Source organism: Argentina anserina, chromosome 7 (genome assembly GCF_933775445.1).
Source record: "Argentina anserina chromosome 7, drPotAnse1.1, whole genome shotgun sequence".
NCBI classification, from domain to species: domain Eukaryota; kingdom Viridiplantae; phylum Streptophyta; class Magnoliopsida; order Rosales; family Rosaceae; genus Argentina; species Argentina anserina.
This window is the reverse complement of record NC_065878.1, coordinates 23,231,480-23,250,788: the sequence shown is the minus strand read 5'-3', so window position 1 is coordinate 23,250,788 and position 19,309 is coordinate 23,231,480. Positions and strand designations below refer to the sequence as shown.

The 19,309-nt window shown below is 36.5% G+C and overlaps 2 protein-coding genes and 1 long non-coding RNA gene across 3 annotated transcripts; all 3 read left to right on the top strand.

The window, feature by feature from the left end:
- Positions 1 to 416: 416 nt before the first annotated feature.
- On the top strand, positions 417 to 1,401 carry LOC126804077 (uncharacterized). The gene is made up of 3 exons (XR_007673129.1): positions 417 to 564; positions 685 to 799; positions 1,205 to 1,401. It is a non-coding gene; the product is annotated as an uncharacterized LOC126804077 (long non-coding RNA).
- An 83-nt stretch (positions 1,402 to 1,484) lies between these two features.
- LOC126803862 (uncharacterized) lies at positions 1,485 to 4,511 on the top strand. Its single transcript, XM_050531582.1, is given in 6 exon segments — positions 1,485 to 2,638; positions 2,641 to 2,931; positions 3,032 to 3,451; positions 3,645 to 3,922; positions 4,124 to 4,365; positions 4,367 to 4,511. Coding segments are annotated over 6 exon segments (2,202 nt in total). The 5' UTR covers positions 1,485 to 1,773; the 3' UTR covers positions 4,473 to 4,511.
- An 11,337-nt stretch (positions 4,512 to 15,848) lies between these two features.
- Positions 15,849 to 17,370, top strand: LOC126803042 (uncharacterized protein At4g00950-like). The gene is made up of 2 exons (XM_050530789.1): positions 15,849 to 16,409; positions 17,173 to 17,370. Exons 1-2 carry the CDS (start codon positions 15,852 to 15,854, stop codon positions 17,290 to 17,292), a joined length of 678 nt encoding a protein of 225 aa, XP_050386746.1. The 5' UTR covers positions 15,849 to 15,851; the 3' UTR covers positions 17,293 to 17,370.
- Positions 17,371 to 19,309: the final 1,939 nt, after the last annotated feature.

The following is a 19,309-nucleotide window of genomic DNA, read 5'->3' as shown; positions in this document are numbered from 1 at the left end:
TGACGGTTGATCATGAGACTACTAACTTTCACCATAACCGTTCATTTGTTTGATGTAATCGACTATGAAGACGATTTTTGTTTATGTTGATATTTTACAGAAATGATCTTTAGTAATAAACTAAACTTTTAAACGGTTAAAATCATGTATTTATATTCGCAAAGTGTGCAAATAAACGAGAGTTTGGACGCACGCGTACATACTAATTTGTACGCAAGTTTTTTCCGATAAAAAAAGTGTTCAACCAATTTAATTTCGACTAATTAGAGCAATATGTTCATGAAAGGAATCAAATTACTAGTGGACCCATGAAAAACACAATAATTTAATACAATGCATGTTGGGAACAGTGGAACACGGGGTGTGATCACAAATATCCAGACTTGGACTGTGACACTAGTATATTCTTCTTTCTTGTTTCCCCCTTAATTTATTTTCAGGAAATGTTTATGCAAGTCAGAAGGGGAGGCAGAGATTGCTTGGAGAAAATCAAATTGTGAGTCCAGCATCACCAACCCCAGATTCCAAGGGCAGATCAAGCATATTTAGAATAAACAAACCTAGGTGCTTATTACTGGTCCTTTTTTGTTATTACAAAAACATAAATTACAGCTTTTTAAGTTCAATGAATTCTCTCATAGCATTTGATATGAACATGTTGCTGCTGCTGCTGCTTCTTTACAGGTCTCTCAGGCAAAGGGAGAAACGTCAGAAGCAGCCCATCTCTCTGGACCCATGACCCATTTGCTTAGGTGGTTCCATTATCATCATTCTCAACTGGAAGTGATATTCCTGATTGGTAAATACATGTTCTCCTACTTTATATATAATTGGTCTTATGAATGCTGGAAATTTTCTATCTTGGGTGTTTTGGTTGAAACTGATTGGGATTTTGTAGAATTAGGGATTAGGCATGGTGTGTGATTATCAAATGGTTTGTTGCTATAATGAGTTTCTGATTCTGAAGTATCTTTTCAGTTTGTTTTGGTAAAGAAAATTAGAAAAGAAAAAGCAAACAGATATGATAACTGAAAAGTATTGTCTATTTTGTAGTCTTTTGGTGATTACTTTATAGTTTTATGCAGTGTAGTTTTCTACAGGTAAGCAAGCCACTCTGGAAACTATACCATTTTATAGTTTGATTGAGATATGTTTATTGTTTTCCTGGAGTCCACTCTCACAAGTAATGGTGACAAACAACCAGGAATCTAGTGCTTTTGCTTCCAATATCAGTTATGACTGATGACCAGTGCTGCTCAAGGAAATGAAGAACATGTGGGGTCGAGCTGTTAAGGTCCGTTTTTCACTGAAAACCAGGGAAGAAAGAACCTTCTCCAGTTCTCTTTATAACTGATTTTGCAGTATCAAACATGATTACCACCACCATGGCTTTTGCAGACTTTAGCCATTGAATTACTGCTCTTTCCTGGCTACACATTTAATCTCAGTTAGCTATGGTTTGTGGTTTCAAGCTAGAATCATACGCTTCTTGTTTCTGTAAGTTCTCCTACAATTCATGAAAGTTAATACTGAAATGATTCATATTTGTGATTAGAATTGTTGTTGTTTGATTACTGTGCTGGTTTCTGAGCTTTCTATTTGGTAGTATAGTACTGCACTAGGTTCCATGATTACATCTTATTTTGTTTTAGTATGTGGCTTGTTGAAGCTCTATAGTGATGGTTAAATCTTTGGTGTTCTGGATCATATTCTGACCTTAGTTTTGAATTTGATGTTCCCTAAAGGAGTACGTGGAAGTATAGTTTCTGAGAAATGGGAGAGAAAGTGGTGACGAATTCGTTTTTGATTGTTTCTGACGATAAGAGTGATAGCTTGTATCCTACATATTTTGGTGTCTCCTGTGCATTCTTTGCTCTACGGCTACTGTCAATATCTGATGTGCAAGATCTGAGGTTGTCTGAAGTGCGCAACAAGATGCTCCGAGGGACTGCCCAACTATTGGGATTGCTCATGTGGAGAGTTCAGAAAGAAGGAAGAGGTGAAAAGGAAATCAAAGAATGTGAGCTTCTCCATAAGCTTGAAATTGCTGAAAGAGAGATCAGAGAGTTGAGGAAACTGAGGCATGAAGACGCCAAGGCGAACGAGAAGGTTGTGAACATCTTTGCTGCACAGGAGCAAAGTTGGTTGAACGAGAGGAAGAAACTGAGGCAGCACATTGGAGCTTTAATCAGTGGATTGAGGGTTTTCGAGAAAAAGAAGGATCAAGCAATTACTCACTGGAATGAAAAATTGAAGGAAATGGAGCATTTGGTACAATCTAAGGACAAGGCTTTAGGGAATATGGAGCAGAAGTTGAAAGAATATAAAGAAAAGCTAATAGAATCTGAAAAAGTGGCTGAAGAATTGAGAGAAAAGGCAAAGAGTGAAGCTCAGCAGCATTCTTCTGAGATTTTGAAGCACAGAACCGCATTCATTGAGCTCGTGTCAAACCAAAGGCAGCTGGATGCCGATATGGGCCGAGCACTTAGGCAAGTTGAAGCAACCAAACGGGAGTTTAATCTAGTCTTGGATCAAAAGGAGGAGTCAGTTTTAATGGTCCAAAAACTATCTGTAGAGATTGTTAAGATGCACAAGGATTTGGAACAGAAAGACAAAATTTTGTCAGCAATGCTGAGGAAATCAAGTTAGACATATCAGAGAAGCAGATGCTTGTAAAGGAAATCAAGTTGTCAAAGGCAAAGCGGAAGCAAGCTGAACTTGAAACAGAACGATGGAAAGTAGTATCCGAGTCTAAACATGAGAGGCAATCATTGAGAAGTATGTTGGAGAAAGCAAATTCAAGGTTTGAGCTTGCTTTAAATGAAAGAGGCATGAATACTAGTGCAACAGGCACATCTCATCTTGGGTATGTAAATCCTGAGTTTAGAAATGATTCTGTTGAGTACTCAAGCGAGGAAAATGTCGATATAGGTGAGAAATAAACTCTTAATCATCCTTTTTCCTTTTTGATTTAGCATCTATGGCTTCACCAGTTAACCTCATTTTCTCTTATTGACTCTACTCATCACAGCTGACATGAAGCAGTTGGAAGGTTGGGTTCGCTCAGAAGCAGAGAGGTATGCAGCAGTAATTGAGCAGAGGCATCACCTAGAAATAGATGCTTTTATAGAACAGTTGAGACTTAAAGGTGAGAAATTAGAAACTTACCGATGGCGCTTGCTGAGCATGGACATAGAGTCAAATAGGTTAGACTCCCATCTTGAGGGGCTGAACAAGGAAATCTCACAGCTCAGACATAATAACATGAAATTGGAAGCCTTGTTATCAGAGCGAGAAGAAGAATCAACTTCCCTGAAAGAGCAGTTTGCATCACAGTTGAGGTTTCTACAGTCCCAGATGAATAACTTTAAGAGCAAAGCTGAGGAGAAAAATCAGAAAAGAGAGACAAGTTTGGGTGAACTATCTCAAGAGGAAGACACTAAGAAAGAAGGTGAGACCTGATCTTATATTGATTCTGATGATCAAACGTTGAAGGTGCAATCTCCTGAAAAAACGATTGAAATTGAGAATGTTTTGCATGAGGGTACAAGTGAAGAGGGAAGTGAAACTTGTGCAAGTCCTGTGGAAGTAGACGGTGCTGAAAAGTTTGTAATTGCATCACCAAGCCAGGCCTCTAGATTAAGATGGTGCTGATAAGTTTCGCTCAAGTACAAATAATTCATTGTAGAGGATGGATCTTCAAGCTCTTGGAGTGTCTTACAAGATCAAGAGGCTGAAGCAACAACTTCTTATGCTCGAAAGATTTACAGGAAAGCATGACAACAGCAAAGACCGCATGGAAGGAAATGATGATGGACAAAGTGGGATGAAAGGTTATCTTTTGTTAATGTCTTTGTTGAACAAACAAGTTGGAAGGTACCAATCCCTCCAAGGGAAAGTTGATGACCTCTGCCAACGGATGGTAAGCTTCGCATCTCCATTCAAGTCTGTTTCTAAAATACAATGACACGAAACATTTGGATCTAACCAAGAGTAAACAGGTCCAAAAGTAGAAGCAAATGTTGAAGTTAGCAAATTTTTGTAGCTTCACTATATGATAGTCCTATTTTGGCGCATCTATTAGACTATTATCAACTCGAGTGGTTTTTGTATGATTTTTCAGCATGAAAATGATCTAGATGGAAATGGGAGACGTGGAGATTCTGATGTTGCAAGAACAAAGGACAAGTCTAAAACACTAGAGAATTTTCTTGATGAAACATTTCAGTTACAGAGATATATGGTCGCAACAGGCCAGAGGCTAATGGAAATTCTAGCCAAGATTTCTTTTGGAATTGTTGGTATTTCTGTAGAGCTAGAAAAGTGCGCAAGCTTTGACATGAATCGCTTCACCGAGTTTATCAAGACTCTTCCAGGAAGTTCAAAGAGGTTTGGAAGTTCGAATAGCTAGAATGATTGGAGATCTTGAAGGACCTTTAGCTTGTGATGGAATGATACACTTGAGGAGGTAGTGATGTCGATCCGGTCATTAAACCATACAATTAATAACGGTGGCATCTACTGATCGATTTATATACTTGTTTCTGTATAGCCAAATAACGTATATAATCTCAATGCAGAAGAATTACTATGAATTTAACCTTTTATATGTTCGATCAGTCGATCAATCTCACACAGAATCAAAGCTATTTTCCAATATATATACAGAAAGAATCAAACATGAAAGGAGATGAGAAATACCCTCGTTTTTCTTTAAGTCAAATGAAAAGACCTTTTTATTCCCTTCTCTGATTCAAATGAAAGGAGCCCCTTTCTACTATGAGAAATTTTGAGAAATGACCATTATTTGGTCGTCAAATTGAATTTTCAACCTTGTTTTCCAATTTAGTTGGAAATTAACCATATCAATGTACAAAAAGTCAGTATTACCCAGTGTACATCTCACTGTGTTTTCATCAATAACATGATCGATAATCACTTGTAAGCTTTGTCTTAATGTATCTAATTGAGAAGACAACCTCTGCCTTCTCAATTTATATCTAATCAAGGTTAGTTTCTCCATTAAGTTTCAATTTCAGTTTATATTTCATCTTTCTTCATTAAATTTCAATTTCTTCTTCTGGGTGATTGGTTGCTGCGTGTTTGGAGTTGTTGTTTGTGTTTGGAGATGGATTGTAAGGACCTCTAATTGATAGGGCAAATGTCGGGTTTGAGTTTTTGACGAGTCAATTTGTTTCTACTAATGAATTGTTGAACCCAACAGTCTCTGCCTATTTGTTAAAAGAAACTAATGTTTCCTTCATCTCGAATAGAAGTGATTACAAACTTAGATTGGATTTTGGAATCGTAAGGAAGGCTTATAGGGTTTTAATAAAAATAATATATATAGATGGACAACTAAGGATTAGAGATAATTCTGATTGTTTGTTTGTTTGAGTTTAAGTGACAAAAGAGCCATAGATGTGGATAGCCTCACCACCCTTTACCCTTTCAATTTTGTGTTCCAACTGGCAGTTAGAACAAAAATAGCTAGGAGTTATGAGATAATTATATGCTCACTAGCATATCACTTGAACTAAAAGTGGAAAACAAATATGAATGGTTGCATTGGTGCATCAAATTTTGTACTTGGAGTCTTAGGGCATTGAAGGTGAGCAAGGATATCTCAAGAATTAGTTCTCTGAGTGCTGCAGTGTACCCCTGCACGGAAAGACTTATAAACTGGAAACAACTGTAATATAGCTTATACTGATCATTTGAATTTGAACTTAGCTTACACTGAAATCTCTATATTTCTGCAGCTGGCTTTATCGTCCTTTAGAGATCACAAACATCCAACCTAGCTAACAAGCTACAACAAACTAACCAACGTAAAACAAGGTAAATTTGTAAGAGTAAAGTTTTTTTATATACTATTATCTTTTTTTTTATTTAAGTTTCAAATTACTGATAGCTTATTTCAAATTTTATTGCCATACCAGTATTCATGTTAACTGTGTTATGTATGTATGTAGGTAACAGTTTTAAGTTTGCAGTTTCAGAATTCTCCAATTTTCAATAAAATTATTTTAAATGCAATATTTCCATATGAAGTAACTACCTAGCCTTTTAAATCAGATTATGTCTTACTGATTTGTGAGACTTGGTTTTTAATAGTAGTGGTCTCATCTAATTTCGTTTTTTGGCCAATCTGAGTTTAGTAGGAGCTCTATGTTTTTGGGTGTGTGCTTATGGAAATCAAGATTTTGGTTTCTGATTATTCTTCTGTTATGTTCATAATAATTAGTCAAGGGATTTGTGTCTGTAAATACAGGTTGGAGCTTTTGGGGGCTTCTATCACTTGAAGGTGTAAGTTTTTAGCAGGTATTCTTTTGGTCTCTTAGATCCCAACAGAGTAATATCATACTTGAGTTTAAACAAAATCAGTTTGATGAACACAAACGTCTTGGTTCTTAATCCATTGTAGACTGCTACGCAATATATTTTATCATTCATTAACATTGCATTGATCCCCCATCTGAAAACAACATTGTTGTAAATGACTATGCAAAATCAAACATAGTGCAGTAGAAAGTCACTATTAGATAAGAAGTTAAGAACTATTATATATATAATTGGGGTCCGGTCAAAGAGTACATGTATGTAGTGTACAATTTCTTTCTCTGTACATGGTGCGGAGATAGTAGAGGCTACATGAAAATCTCTAAATGAACAATAATATTTGACAATAAAAATTCTATTACGAGATAAAAAAGAATAATATTTTCGTGAACATTCTAATAATGAATGAGTGTAGTTGTAGAGTTGGGCCGATTCGATTAGGCATTATATGAAGAAGTACTAATTGCTAATAATGTGGGTGTTGAAGGAAAACAAATAAAAGAGTATTAATAATTTCATTTATAATGCTATACATTACTAGCCATCACAGGACAAAGGAAATGTAATTATATAGTTAATTAGAAAAGGCCTATGAATTGCATATCTTAAATTGGGAGCATGGTGCTTTAAAAAGAATTTAGAGACTTTCTTTTTAAAGGTCTAACATTAGTGACTGATATGCTTTTGTATTTGTAGATATCATAGTTGGTGATATGAGATTGATAACAGAGTAGGATCAATTTGGTGAGTTCTTCAATCCTTTATGAGTAAATTTATGTCATCAATGAATCTTTCTTTTTGACATTGTAGACCATTAGATTTTTGCTCTTAGATCAGTTATGTACATTGAAGGTATAGATATATCATAGATATTCAGATGTCAGATTAATATATGTGATTTGGGAGGCTTTGCGGATAGTCTGAATCTTTTACGTTGCTATGGTAAATGTCTATTAACTTGGTCTTATATCATCGTGTTGGTTTTTGTAGAATTTGAGTCTTTGGCAGGTCATTTGTGTTCAGTTTCATTTAATTTAGTCGGATTTGACCTATTTAAATTTGATATGTTTGTTTTTCTTGCCTTTCCTAGATTTCTCCTAGAAACCTAGCCCTACAACTAGGAAACAGAAACCAGAGGTGCTATACACTATTGTTGTTATGGTTTAGAAACTGAGAGTTCAGGCAGGTTGTCCACTGTTTGCAATACTGAAGAGGTACAATCTCTTCAATTCCAATGTACCTTTCCCTCTGATTTCTATTTCCCTTGTGTCTTTATGGAGCTTTGAAATACATTAGTACACGCACATGATATGATCTCATACCAAATACCATTCATCTTCTATTATGGTGCAATTATAATAGTAGATGGATCAAAATAGAAAAGATATTGAAAAATTATGTGTGTCCTAGGTGGTTATTAATATGTAACTAGATCTAACAAGGAAGTTAGAGTTAGGTTACTAACGATGATCAAATATCAACATATCTTAAACCTCCATTAGTGAAAGGGTGAAAGGAGGTGTGACATGAAACTTTAGAAGTAAACTGATTTCTTAAATCCCCATTGTCAAATGTTATCACTGGTTATGTCAATTTTAACTAATTTGTCCTAGAGGCTCTTCTTATGGTATTTATTAGTTAAATTTTACTTCTCAGTATTACAACTTCTAATAGAGTGGTCATAGGGTTAATGATAGGTTGTTTATTTGTCATTTTTTATATATATCAATTTTCTTTTTAAATGGTAGGCATTAGTGACTGACATGCTTTTGTGTTTGTAGATGTTAGAGTTGGTGATATAGGATCCATTACAGAGTAGGAACAATTCGGTGAGATCGTTCGGTCTTTGTGAGAAATGTTATCAACAATTATCTTTCTCTAGACTGTTGGATATTTCACTTAGATCAATTTTGTAAGTTGTAGGTATATATGCATGCGTAGATCATATATTAGACTAATGTGATTTGACGAGAAAATTGTAAATATTGCATGACTGTATAATCAATTGCGGAAATAATTGGATTGTATAATGTTGTACTCTTATGATGTATGTTTTCATATTATCTTGATCAGATCACTTGAGAGAAAGTGATTGTACCTGGCGAGGTATATAGTGATTTGATTATAAGTACCATTGTTTTTATGTTATGTAGTTGTGATGCTTGCAAGAAAAAGGACGTGTGTGCCAATCGGTGTGTTACTGAGGGACAAGCTGTATACCAAACAAGCAGATGAGTAAATGGTTGGTCGCTTTCTAATATGCGTTTTTCTTGGTGTTTTCTAATTTATCTTTTAAGTTTATTTGATGATTAAAATTTTCTTCTTTTTTACTGAACATTTTTATTTGATTTTTTTATTCATACTTGGGTGTATGAATCAAGTTTGTGTTGATTCCAATGAGCTATTTTGGTAAAATGAATCCAAACACATCCCGAAGAAAAACACTTCTACAATATACACAAAATGCTGCAAAGAAGGCCGGGTTAGCCCGTGCACAATATTTGCTCAATCGGAAATGGAAAATATCCGGGCTTATAATTATATATTTGCAGTTGGGGTTCAAATTGATGTGTCAATAAATAGTAAGCCAAGACTTTTTTAAAATTAGTGGACAAATGCGTCATTTGATCCTTCCACCAGAAGGAGAATACCCTAAATATGCTCAGTTGTATTTGTATGACACTCAAAATGAAGTTGCAAATAGGCAAAAAGTTATTGATGGTTTGGATTCTGAAATTATTCATGGCTTGACAGAAATGTTTGATGACACAAATGAATTAGTCCGATTTTATAGAATGTGATGGATAGATTTGATGACAATTCTTTGCGTTCTACGACTTTGACAATTGAATTGAAAGAGTCCCGAGACAATATCAAGCTCCAAGTAGCAATGAGGTTGCAGGCTTACTAGTTGGGGATATTGGAATTTGTGATTTTGAAAGAGACATTGTAGTTCAGAGTAACGTTATGAAAGTAACTTGCGGGAATAATTTGGTGTCTTACAGGAACATGGATTGCATTTTATCCTTTTGGTGCAATCACCTATGATGTGCAAAAAATTGGTAGACGAGCCTATAGTCCTATACTCATTATAGGAAACAGTTCGGTAGATGATGAAATGTAGATCAATGTAGTTTGATTTAGCCTGTATCTGAAGTTTGATACAACAATGATATGTATATCACACGCGGAAAATTCTATGATGCAACGTTGTATGCGTGCAGCGGCCTTAATCCACCACAAACACATCTCACGTGCATTTCAAGATAGCCCTCTATTCACTGTCAGATTCGGTATGTATGATATGCAGTGCTACATAGCAGCTAAACTCTATCACACGCTAGAAATGCAGACCTTACATTTTTGCTTTTCGCTTACCCGATAAAAGTAACCCCCGACAACGCGCAACTCTGAAATTAAGCTTTGTTTCATATTTTCAGTGGTTCAACAAGAAAAAAGAGTGAATCCCTTTACATCAAATACATCAATATTAACGGCATTTTTGATTAAAATCAGTGATTCTAATAGGGATGTAGAACCCCCTTCTTCTGTAAGTAGGATGCAAGGCTTTTTGCATTGCTTTTGCGAATGTATATATAATCAACATAATAGTTGCGTGTTTAATATATCTTCTAAGTTTTATATGTTCACCAGATTTAGTCCCATGTATGACTTTGGCTACTTCAACTGAACAAACAAATCTCAACTGAATCCTCCCCTAATGAATGACCCCGCAGCGGAGCGCGGGCACCTTGCTATTCTTTATAATTTGATTAATTCCTTCATTCCACTTTTTGATTAAGAGTTCCTTCCTTCTCTAGTTATAGATCCAACAACAATGGATTGACATTTCTATCGAGAATTCTTTGAATTGACATTTCATCCTCCTGTTCAGTTTCTCTCCTCAATATCCATTATTCCATATATTACACCAACATGGCTACACTTAAGTCCTAGCCAATTCCTCCTGCGTCCTTCAATATCTTATTGCGGCCCCTCCCTCATGGCATATTAGCAGGTTTAGTCTATATATACATGCCCATCACTCAATTTCTTATAAATCCAACCTTATTCTTTTGAGTTGATAATTTATAGGTTAACAAAATTTGAGTTAGTATGATTGTCACAATCCTCATTCGCAATAGGTCAAAACGCAGCAAGATATACTTTAACAGCGGAGCGTGGGCACCTTGCTAATCTTTATAATTTGATTAATTCTTTCATTCCACTTTTTGATTAAGAGTTCCTTCATTCTCTAGTTATAGATCCAACAACAATGGATTGACATTTCTATCGAGAATTCTTTGAATTGACATTTCATCCTCCTGTCCCGTTTCTCTCCTCAATATCAATTATTCCATATATTACACCCACATGGCTACACCTAAGTCCTAGCCAATTCCTCCTTCGTCCTTCAATATGTTATTGCGGCCCATCCCTCATGGCATATTAGTGTTAAACAGCAACAAGCGTGGTCCGTGGACCAACTGTACCGATATTGTCTCAACTTAACCACCTCACATGTGTTGGGTTTTAATCACAAAAGGTCTCGGTACAATTGGTTATTATCCACCCACTTATAAGCTTTATTTTTTTTGTCACTTCTCAGATGTGAGATCTCTCCTCTCCAACACGCCCCCTCACATGCAACCTAATTTTTAGGTTTGCACGTGACAGATTAACATCCCACATACTGGGACGAAATAAACCAAGGTCCAGTAACCAACGACACTTGGTGACCATCCAATCGGAAACTCTCTGATGACATGATAATGGCACCCCATCTTGGGCCTATGACAAAGTGGCACCCAACTCGAGCCCACGACAGATTGGAGGCGCGACTGGAGAGGGACCCGCTCCGATACCATGTTAAACAACGACAAGCGTGGCCCGTAGACCAACTGTACTGATATTGTCCCAACTTAGCCACCCCACAGGTGTTGGGTTTTAATCACAAAAGGTCTCGGTAGATGTGGGATCTCTCCTCTCCAACACGCCCCTTCACGTGCAACCTAATTTTAAGGTCTGCACGTGACAGATTAACATCCCACATACTGGGATGAAAGAAACTAAGATCCAGTAACCAACAACACTTAGTGGCCATCCAATCGGAAATCCTCCGATGGCATGACAAAATGACACCCAACTCGGGCCTACGAAAGATTGGATGCGCGACTGGAGAGGGACCCGCTCTGATACCATGTTAAACAGCAACAAGCGTGGCCCGTGGACCAACTGTACCGATATTGTCCCAACTTAACCACCTCACAGGTGTTGGGTTTTAATCATAAAAGGCCTCGGTACAATTAGTTATTATCCACCCACTTATAAGCTTTATTTTCTTTGTCACTTCTTAGATGTGAGATCTCTCCTGTCCAACACGCCCCCTCACTTGCAACCTAATTTTTAGGTTTGCACGTGACAGATTAACATCCCACATACTGGGACGAAATAAACCAAGGTCCAGTAACCAACGACACTTGGTGACCATCCAATCAGAAACTCTCCGATAACATGATAATGGCACCCATCTTGGGCCCATGACAAAGTGGCACCCAACTCGGGCCCACGACAGATTGGAGACGCGACTGGAGAGGGATCCGCTCTGATACCATGTTAAACAGCGACAAGCATGGCCCGTGGACCAACTGTACCGATATTGTCCCAACTTAGCCACCTCACAGGTGTTGGGTTTTAATCACAAAAATTAGCATGTTTAGTCTATATATACATGCCCATCACTCAATTTCTTATAAATCCAACCTTATTCTTTTGAGTTGATAATTTATAGGTTAACAAATTTTGAGTTAGTATGATTGTCACAATCCTCATTCTCAATAGGTAAAAATGCAGCAAGATATATGTTAAGGGTAATATTAATTTTTTCTACCTTCATATGGTTAGTTTTTAACTAAGTTCGAAAACAAGCTAGGTTAAAAATCAATTTGAGAACTAAATAATGGTCAAAAATTTCTCTTCTACTATCTGGAGGCTTAAACATCTGGAATGAAATTAACCAAAAAAATAAATCTGGAATGAAAAGAAATTGTCCAACCATGGAGTCATAACCCTTTGTATATCTTCCCTTATAATCTCAATCAATCGAACAAAAGTTCTTATAATATAAGAACATCTCCTTTACATTTAGTAGTCGCCAAATTGGTTACATGTCAATTTGAAGGGGTAGACAACACAAGAAAAGGAAGCACTCGGTGATTGAATCATAGGTATATGAGGGCGATATATTCATTATATTGACATGTAGATATTGGTCAAAAAACTCAAACTGAGATGAATCTTCAATGAATCTGGGAATGAAATTCATGAGAATCTGGACCTCTTAGTTTTTTCTGGTTGCATATACTCTATCCATTTAATGACAGTGGCACTGTGCAGTGATGATAGGTCATAGTCACTATAAAGTGGTTTACATGCCCTCTGCACCAATGATTGTTCCCACTTTCCACAACCATTTTCAATTGGAGTCGTTGAGTTATTTCACTTATTTGGTGATTAAACTTTGCTGAGCTGAAACTTTGTTTTTCATGGTGGATATATAGAAGAGATCGGTAGAAGCGCAAAAAAACTCTGTTCTGATCGATGATAATCTATTATTGCTACTTATATATTGAGAAGTACTCACAAACAGACATCTTCAACATTTGGCAATGCATTAGTTACTAACTACACATCTGTCTGTGTACTTTTTTTTATGTATTTCCTTATTGTACAACAAATTATAGGAAAGGACCTGTAAAACTAGTATAGACATCCTAAATCCAGCATTATTCCCCTACCAGAAGGATGTGTACAATATAGTCATGCAGTGTGGCTGGTAGTAGGAGTGTAGATCCGAAAGGACCTTAGAGTCTTACTTTTTTTTTTCTAGGGAATACCATTTTTCTTTTAGAGCGGAGAAAAATGAAACAATGACTAATCTAATAACTCGCCGTCTTTGTAATAATATTATAGAAGTTTTGATCACGCATTCTTTGTTTTCTGGTTGGTATAAGAGCATCTCCAACATGTATGACATTTTAGAGAAAAAATAGAAATTTGTAGATTTTGGGTTTTTTCCTACTCCAACAAATCCTCCATCACATTCTCCAAAATTAAAAAAAAAGAATGAGAGAGAATGTGAAATCCTTCAAATTTGTAGCAACTTGCAAAATTTTGGAGAAACAAGCATTTAATGCTTTACACTTTATCCAATAACTCTGTAGTTATAACAACCAATCAAAACAATAAAAAAATTAGAATCATTATCTCAAACTAGCATATTAAATATATAAAATAAGTGATGGTTATAAAAATATAATAATAATTTTTTTTCACTTGTAATAAAATGCATAAATTATTGCAATTTGAGAATAATTTTTTTTATAGAAATTTTGACATTTATTTTTTCATTTTAGAGAAATTTTACCTAATCCATTAGAGATGGTATATATGCTTGATTGTCATTTTCTCGTTTTGGGTCCCAGTGACTTTAAGCAACATTTGTTGGATGACTCCTTTGATATAGTTACTCCACAGACGACAGCTACCCAGCAAGTATTGTTGTGAACTAATTCTAATCTGCATCATCGAAGAAGATGCGGGTTTATGATATACAGAAAAATCAAAATAAAAAAATCATTAATCATTGCTTGTCATGAAAGTTAAAGAATGGGATGAGGTCAATTGGCAATATCTCACTAGCTCAATTCTATATGTTTGGCTTTGTCGGTAGGAAAGGACAAGAAATAGAGAACGGAGTTGAAATTTGCTGCTAAAAATTTCATTACTGCTCATGTTATAATCTGGCTTAGCTTCATTGCCATCCAGAACTACAATGAACAACATCTGGAAACCCTAAATCTACAGTAGTGTAAATAGGAAAACCCTAATTTTAAGCTTTAGTAAAGTCGGTTGGTTCTATAAATCGATCTAAAGTTTTAAACCATCTCGATGAGTACTTTAATTTGAAGTATCCGTAGGTTCTTCTCCAATTCCCGCCCTTTTTCCATTGTAGAAAAAACCAAAAGAATCCGATCATATGCTAGACTGCTAGTACTTTTGAAATGAGTAGCATTCTTTTGACTGGATAAAGTTTGTAAAGATTTTTTTTAATTAATTTATCTATTTAACAAAAGAGTGGGGGAAAAAAACCTGACCTACTATGTGTGATAAATTATAACGAAGAGGATAAACAAAAGCTCAATCCGGCATGTGTACATCCACACATGCAAAACCATAAATATAAAAATCCTAGCAAATAGCAAATCTTCAGCCAAGAAACCTTTAATCAAATGACGGGATGAAGTTAGTAGCATTACCAGACAGTTGTGAGATACCAAGAATAGAGAAAATAAACATTTCGTGATGCTTCTTGTAAAGATGAAGAGAATGCAAAACAGACTCTTTGAACATTTCTAAAAGATAACGTTGGGCTTCCAACATATTAAAAATCTTACTTTCGAAACGCAACAGATTTCTAGTGATTATAGTCTCGTTATAAAGATCCATAAAGAGCTAAACCTTGCCTCACTTATTATTCCTCGCTTCCAAATCCAAAAATCTACCCGCCTAAACCATGTGATTGCAAGAAACGTCTCTTTATAAGCATCAAAGAATCACACGAGGTATACGAATTCATCTAGTAAACTTGAGTCTGAAAATTTGTTATCATTTTATGCAATACAAAACGAGCATGGCAAAGTGTTAAGTATATGAAACCACGACAAGAACTATAGGTTGTTTGCGTCCTTAATCTAATTAATAACCAATCTCTGAGTTTACTGAACAAACCATACCTTGATCTAGTTCTGCTCTTGTTCTATCTGGGGCTATACAACCAACTTTTTTATATGTCATCGCCGGCTTTTTATCATAGTGTAAATTCTTGTTCTTTAACAGTCTGGTCAAGACAAAATTTGTGATCTATACAATCCCATTTGGATTACAACATAAATCATTTAAGCACACTCTGTATTTAACGGGGTATGGTATAGTTCTCAACAACTTGTAACTGAAGTTTAACTGATTAGATGAGACCGATTGTAAATGTAAATCGTTTCGGCTTCATACATCAAGTCGGGAAAACCCAAGATTATCGGTTCCACTAGTCTCTCCATGATATGAGTTCTCCTAGAGACCAATCGACAAACACTGAAGCTTGACAGTTAAAAGTCGTTATCACTACCTCACCACTTTGACCCACAATGGCGTTTTGGTCATTTAGCAATCCCTGTAAAACGAAATTATAAGAAGACTGGTCATTAAGTCATTTCCTCATGAAGAAGATGCGCCATATGAGTGTTTTGCTCTGTGACCATTCACATTTCACATTCACCTCCACCAACTCTCTCTCTCTCCTCTCTCTCTCTCTCTATAAAAACCCAAACCACTTCAACGACTGACTGCAAAACCAAGCTAGCTAGCTGAGCGTCTCATCTGTTTTTGCTAGAGAGAGAGAGAGAGAGAGTAAACACAGAGAGTGGTATAGAGAGAGAGAGAGAGAGGAGGTAATGGAGAAGAAGACTGATGCAGTGAATGCAAGAAGCCCCAATAGGAAGCTTGCACTGTTTTCGCTTCCAAGCCAGCCACCCGAGCCTGCGGGGATGCTGACACCGCCGCGGCTGACGTCAGTGTCCGTTCCTTTCCAGTGGGAGGAGGCGCCGGGAAAGCCCCGACACTCCGGAGTCGGAGATGGCGCAGAGCCCAAGGCCAAGTGCGCGAGATCATTGGAGCTGCCTCCGAGGTTGTTGGTGAATGATGCTAAAGTTACCAACATGTCGTCCCCGACAACTGTGTTTGATGGGCCTGAAGTGGGACGGACTCTGTCCTTTTCGTATGCATTGAGGATCCCGAGCAAGGAGATTAAGGGAGGCGGTACCGGCGGCGGAAGCGCGAGGTTTGGGTCTACAAGGTGGTCCGGGTTCAGGAAGAACAAGGAGGCCGGCGAGGGCAAGTTCGTGTTGTTGTCTACCGATAATGGCGGTGATCGGACAAAGGTGAAAATCACAAGGGTTAGAAGGAAGGCTAGCTTCTTCAATGGTACTCATCAATCAAGGTCACACATGTGGGTAAGTGTCTCTCATGTTGAAGTGAATTTGTTTTGCATAGTTTTGGAAATTTGATGAACATGAGTTAGTTCATGCATGGTATCGATACTTGGTTACATCATGATCTTGAATTGATACTTTGCTTATGTTGCTAATTGTTTCTTTTCTTTTGTTATGATAAAATACTTAGGAACTAGAGACTAATGCATTTCATGATTCTAGTTTCCGAGGGATATGGACAAAGAAAAGGAATATGCAATTGCTCTTTCATAATGTGCCCACGTAATTGACCAAAACATAACTAACATGTTCTTTTTGGTTTATAGCCAAAGTATACAAGCCAATTTCACATGAAAATGTTATGATCATTTTTAGTTTGATTAATAGAAACAAGAAACTAAAAATAAATTTTCTTAAAGAGACAAACAAAAAGAATAAACAACAGTTATTTCATGATGTGTTTACAGAATTGGCCAAAACATAATATGTTCTTCCTTTTGGTTTAAATATGCATGTTAGTTTTACATGAAATTGTTAGCTTAGAATTCTAAAAGATATATACATGTACAATTGTGTGCACTATCTTTTCATTATCTATCAATGATGGGACCTCTCTTGATTTAAGTCTAAAACAAATGTCAGGGGCTATGTTAAAAAAAAAGGTGATGTTATTTAAATAAAATGTCTCTTGTTTATCAGATCAATTAGTTAAATGACTTCTTGTTGCTCAAATATTTAAATACAATAATCAGATAGTTATTTTCTATTTTAATTACAACTACAGGCCAGCATCTATGAAAGCTTAAAGCAGGTGGTTTCATGGAGACGCAGACAAGACAAACTGAGAAAATCTTCAACTGTTGGATATGAACCTCAAAACTGTGTTCCAATTCCCACTTGCTGATCAATTTGTGTAAAATATAGCATATAAGAAGAAACAGTCCTAATAACCCAAGGCTTCATCTCTATGTAATGAAGCAGCAAACAACTTGTTTCCTTTTTCTAGTTTCATGAATATTTCCCATCCACCACTGTAACAAAAGCAATATTGAAAATGAAAACAATAATACCATATTTCTTTTAGCAGAATCACTGAAACAAAAGCAATAATCCATGGAAATGCTTGGTGATTAGAATACTAAATCATGGTTAATAAACTTCACTAACAAATATTGAAAATGATACCAGCATAAGAAATGCTTGAAGATGTAGTTCTAATTTACTAAAAGCTAGAAACTATGTAACATGTAATAGTACTAATATCATAGGATAGAAGAGTAGTTATTCAAGCAACAGAGACATCTTCTTCTTGTTATAGTTGGCCTTGAAAATAGATTGCCTCAGGTTCTTAGTTCTTCTTGTTAGATCCATGTTTGGCACTTGCTCTAGAAGCCATTTGTTCTCCTCCAACATCTTCACCTCATTTCTCAAACCCATTTCCTGCATATGTTGAAAATTCTGTAAGCCAATCACTTTCATGAGCAAATAGAGTTAGCTTCAACTTGGTTTTAATGATTTTGACATTTCTCAAAATCGTGAACCATTCAAAGTCTGCAGTAATTGGGCACATGCACAACACTACTCACTGGTCATGAAGTCATGACCTATGATGCATTTGACATTGAAATGCATAAAATACCACCAACATAGAAAGGAAGGATGACCGTGACCTTTTGCTTCCAAGACAACAAACATATACATGTACATGATTGCAATACTTGGTGAAAAAGCAACAGATGTTGAAGCTTAGGGTTTCAATTTTAAAGGAAGGATAATCAGTAGCATTAGGCAAATCCAGCAATGGGGCTTTAGCTTTACGTACCTTGACAGTTTCAATAAGAGAGTTCAAGCTCTTAATCTTTCTGTGAGGCCACCTCATGATGTTGAGCTCTCTGCACCTCCTCTTCAACAGAGTCACTCCTACCTTCAATTCCTTGGCTGCTTTTGTTATGGGGAGGTTAAAGTACTTCTTTATATCCTCCAATTCCAAAGCAGCAGACTTGATCTTCATCTGTGTATTATATTTCCTTTTATTACTTATCCCTCTTTCTTGATTAATGCTTGATATGTCCCAACTAGGATACCCAATTTCAATCATTTTTGAGACTTCATCGTCGCTCAAATCAGGTGTAGGAATATCAGAGTAGTCGAAAGAATCCACCATTGTTGAAGTAGTATTCCCAATAGGCACCAAAGCATTAGAATGAGAAGATGTGAAATCAGTCATCATGGTAGCTTCATGGTGTACCAGAACACTCGGGACATTGCTCGAGTTGTCAAAGGAGTACTCCACCGCTGCTGAAATGGGCGTTTTATTAAACACCATAGGATGATCATCAAATGATGAAGAACCAGAGTTTTCAACCATCATTGAAACTTCACGCTGACACAAATCACTTGGGACAGTGTTGTCCAAAGACTCCACCATTTCCTTAAGAAGCATTTCATCAAAAATCCAAGAATCACAAGGAGATGCTGAAAAACCAGAGCTTTTAATCATCAGAGGGTGACCCGAACCAGTTGAGTTATTGATCAAATATTCAGAACACTCCACCATTGTTGAAATGGGCTTTTCATCAAACGCCACAGAATCACATTGAGTCGATGAAAAACCAAAACTTTCAACCATCATTGACGATTGAAGGTGACCAAAATCACTTGGTCCATTGCTGGACGCACCAAAAGACTCCACGGTTGTTGTGTGAGGCTTCTCATCAAGTACGTTAAAATCACAGTGAGGAGTTGATGTCATGTCCAAGACTGAGAAGTCCCAGGTGCTAAAATCTTCAAGTCCATGAAAACCCATGTTGGGAGTTTGATTGTAATCTTCTGGTAATGGCAAAGATAGTGAATTGAATTCATGATCAAGCTGTGGAGTTTCAAACATGGCCGTAGTACTGCAACACAAACAAAGTAACAAA

What these genes read in the sequence shown, in the direction of transcription:
- LOC126803042 (XM_050530789.1), top strand. Translation starts at nt 15,852, where the DNA reads ATGGAGAAGAAGACTGATGCAGTGAATGCAAGAAGCCCCAATAGGAAG. An exon ending in AATCAAGGTCACACATGTGG is followed by an intron (nt 16,410 to 17,172) that starts GTAAGTGTCTCT and finishes TTACAACTACAG; the next exon opens with GCCAGCATCTATGAAAGCTT.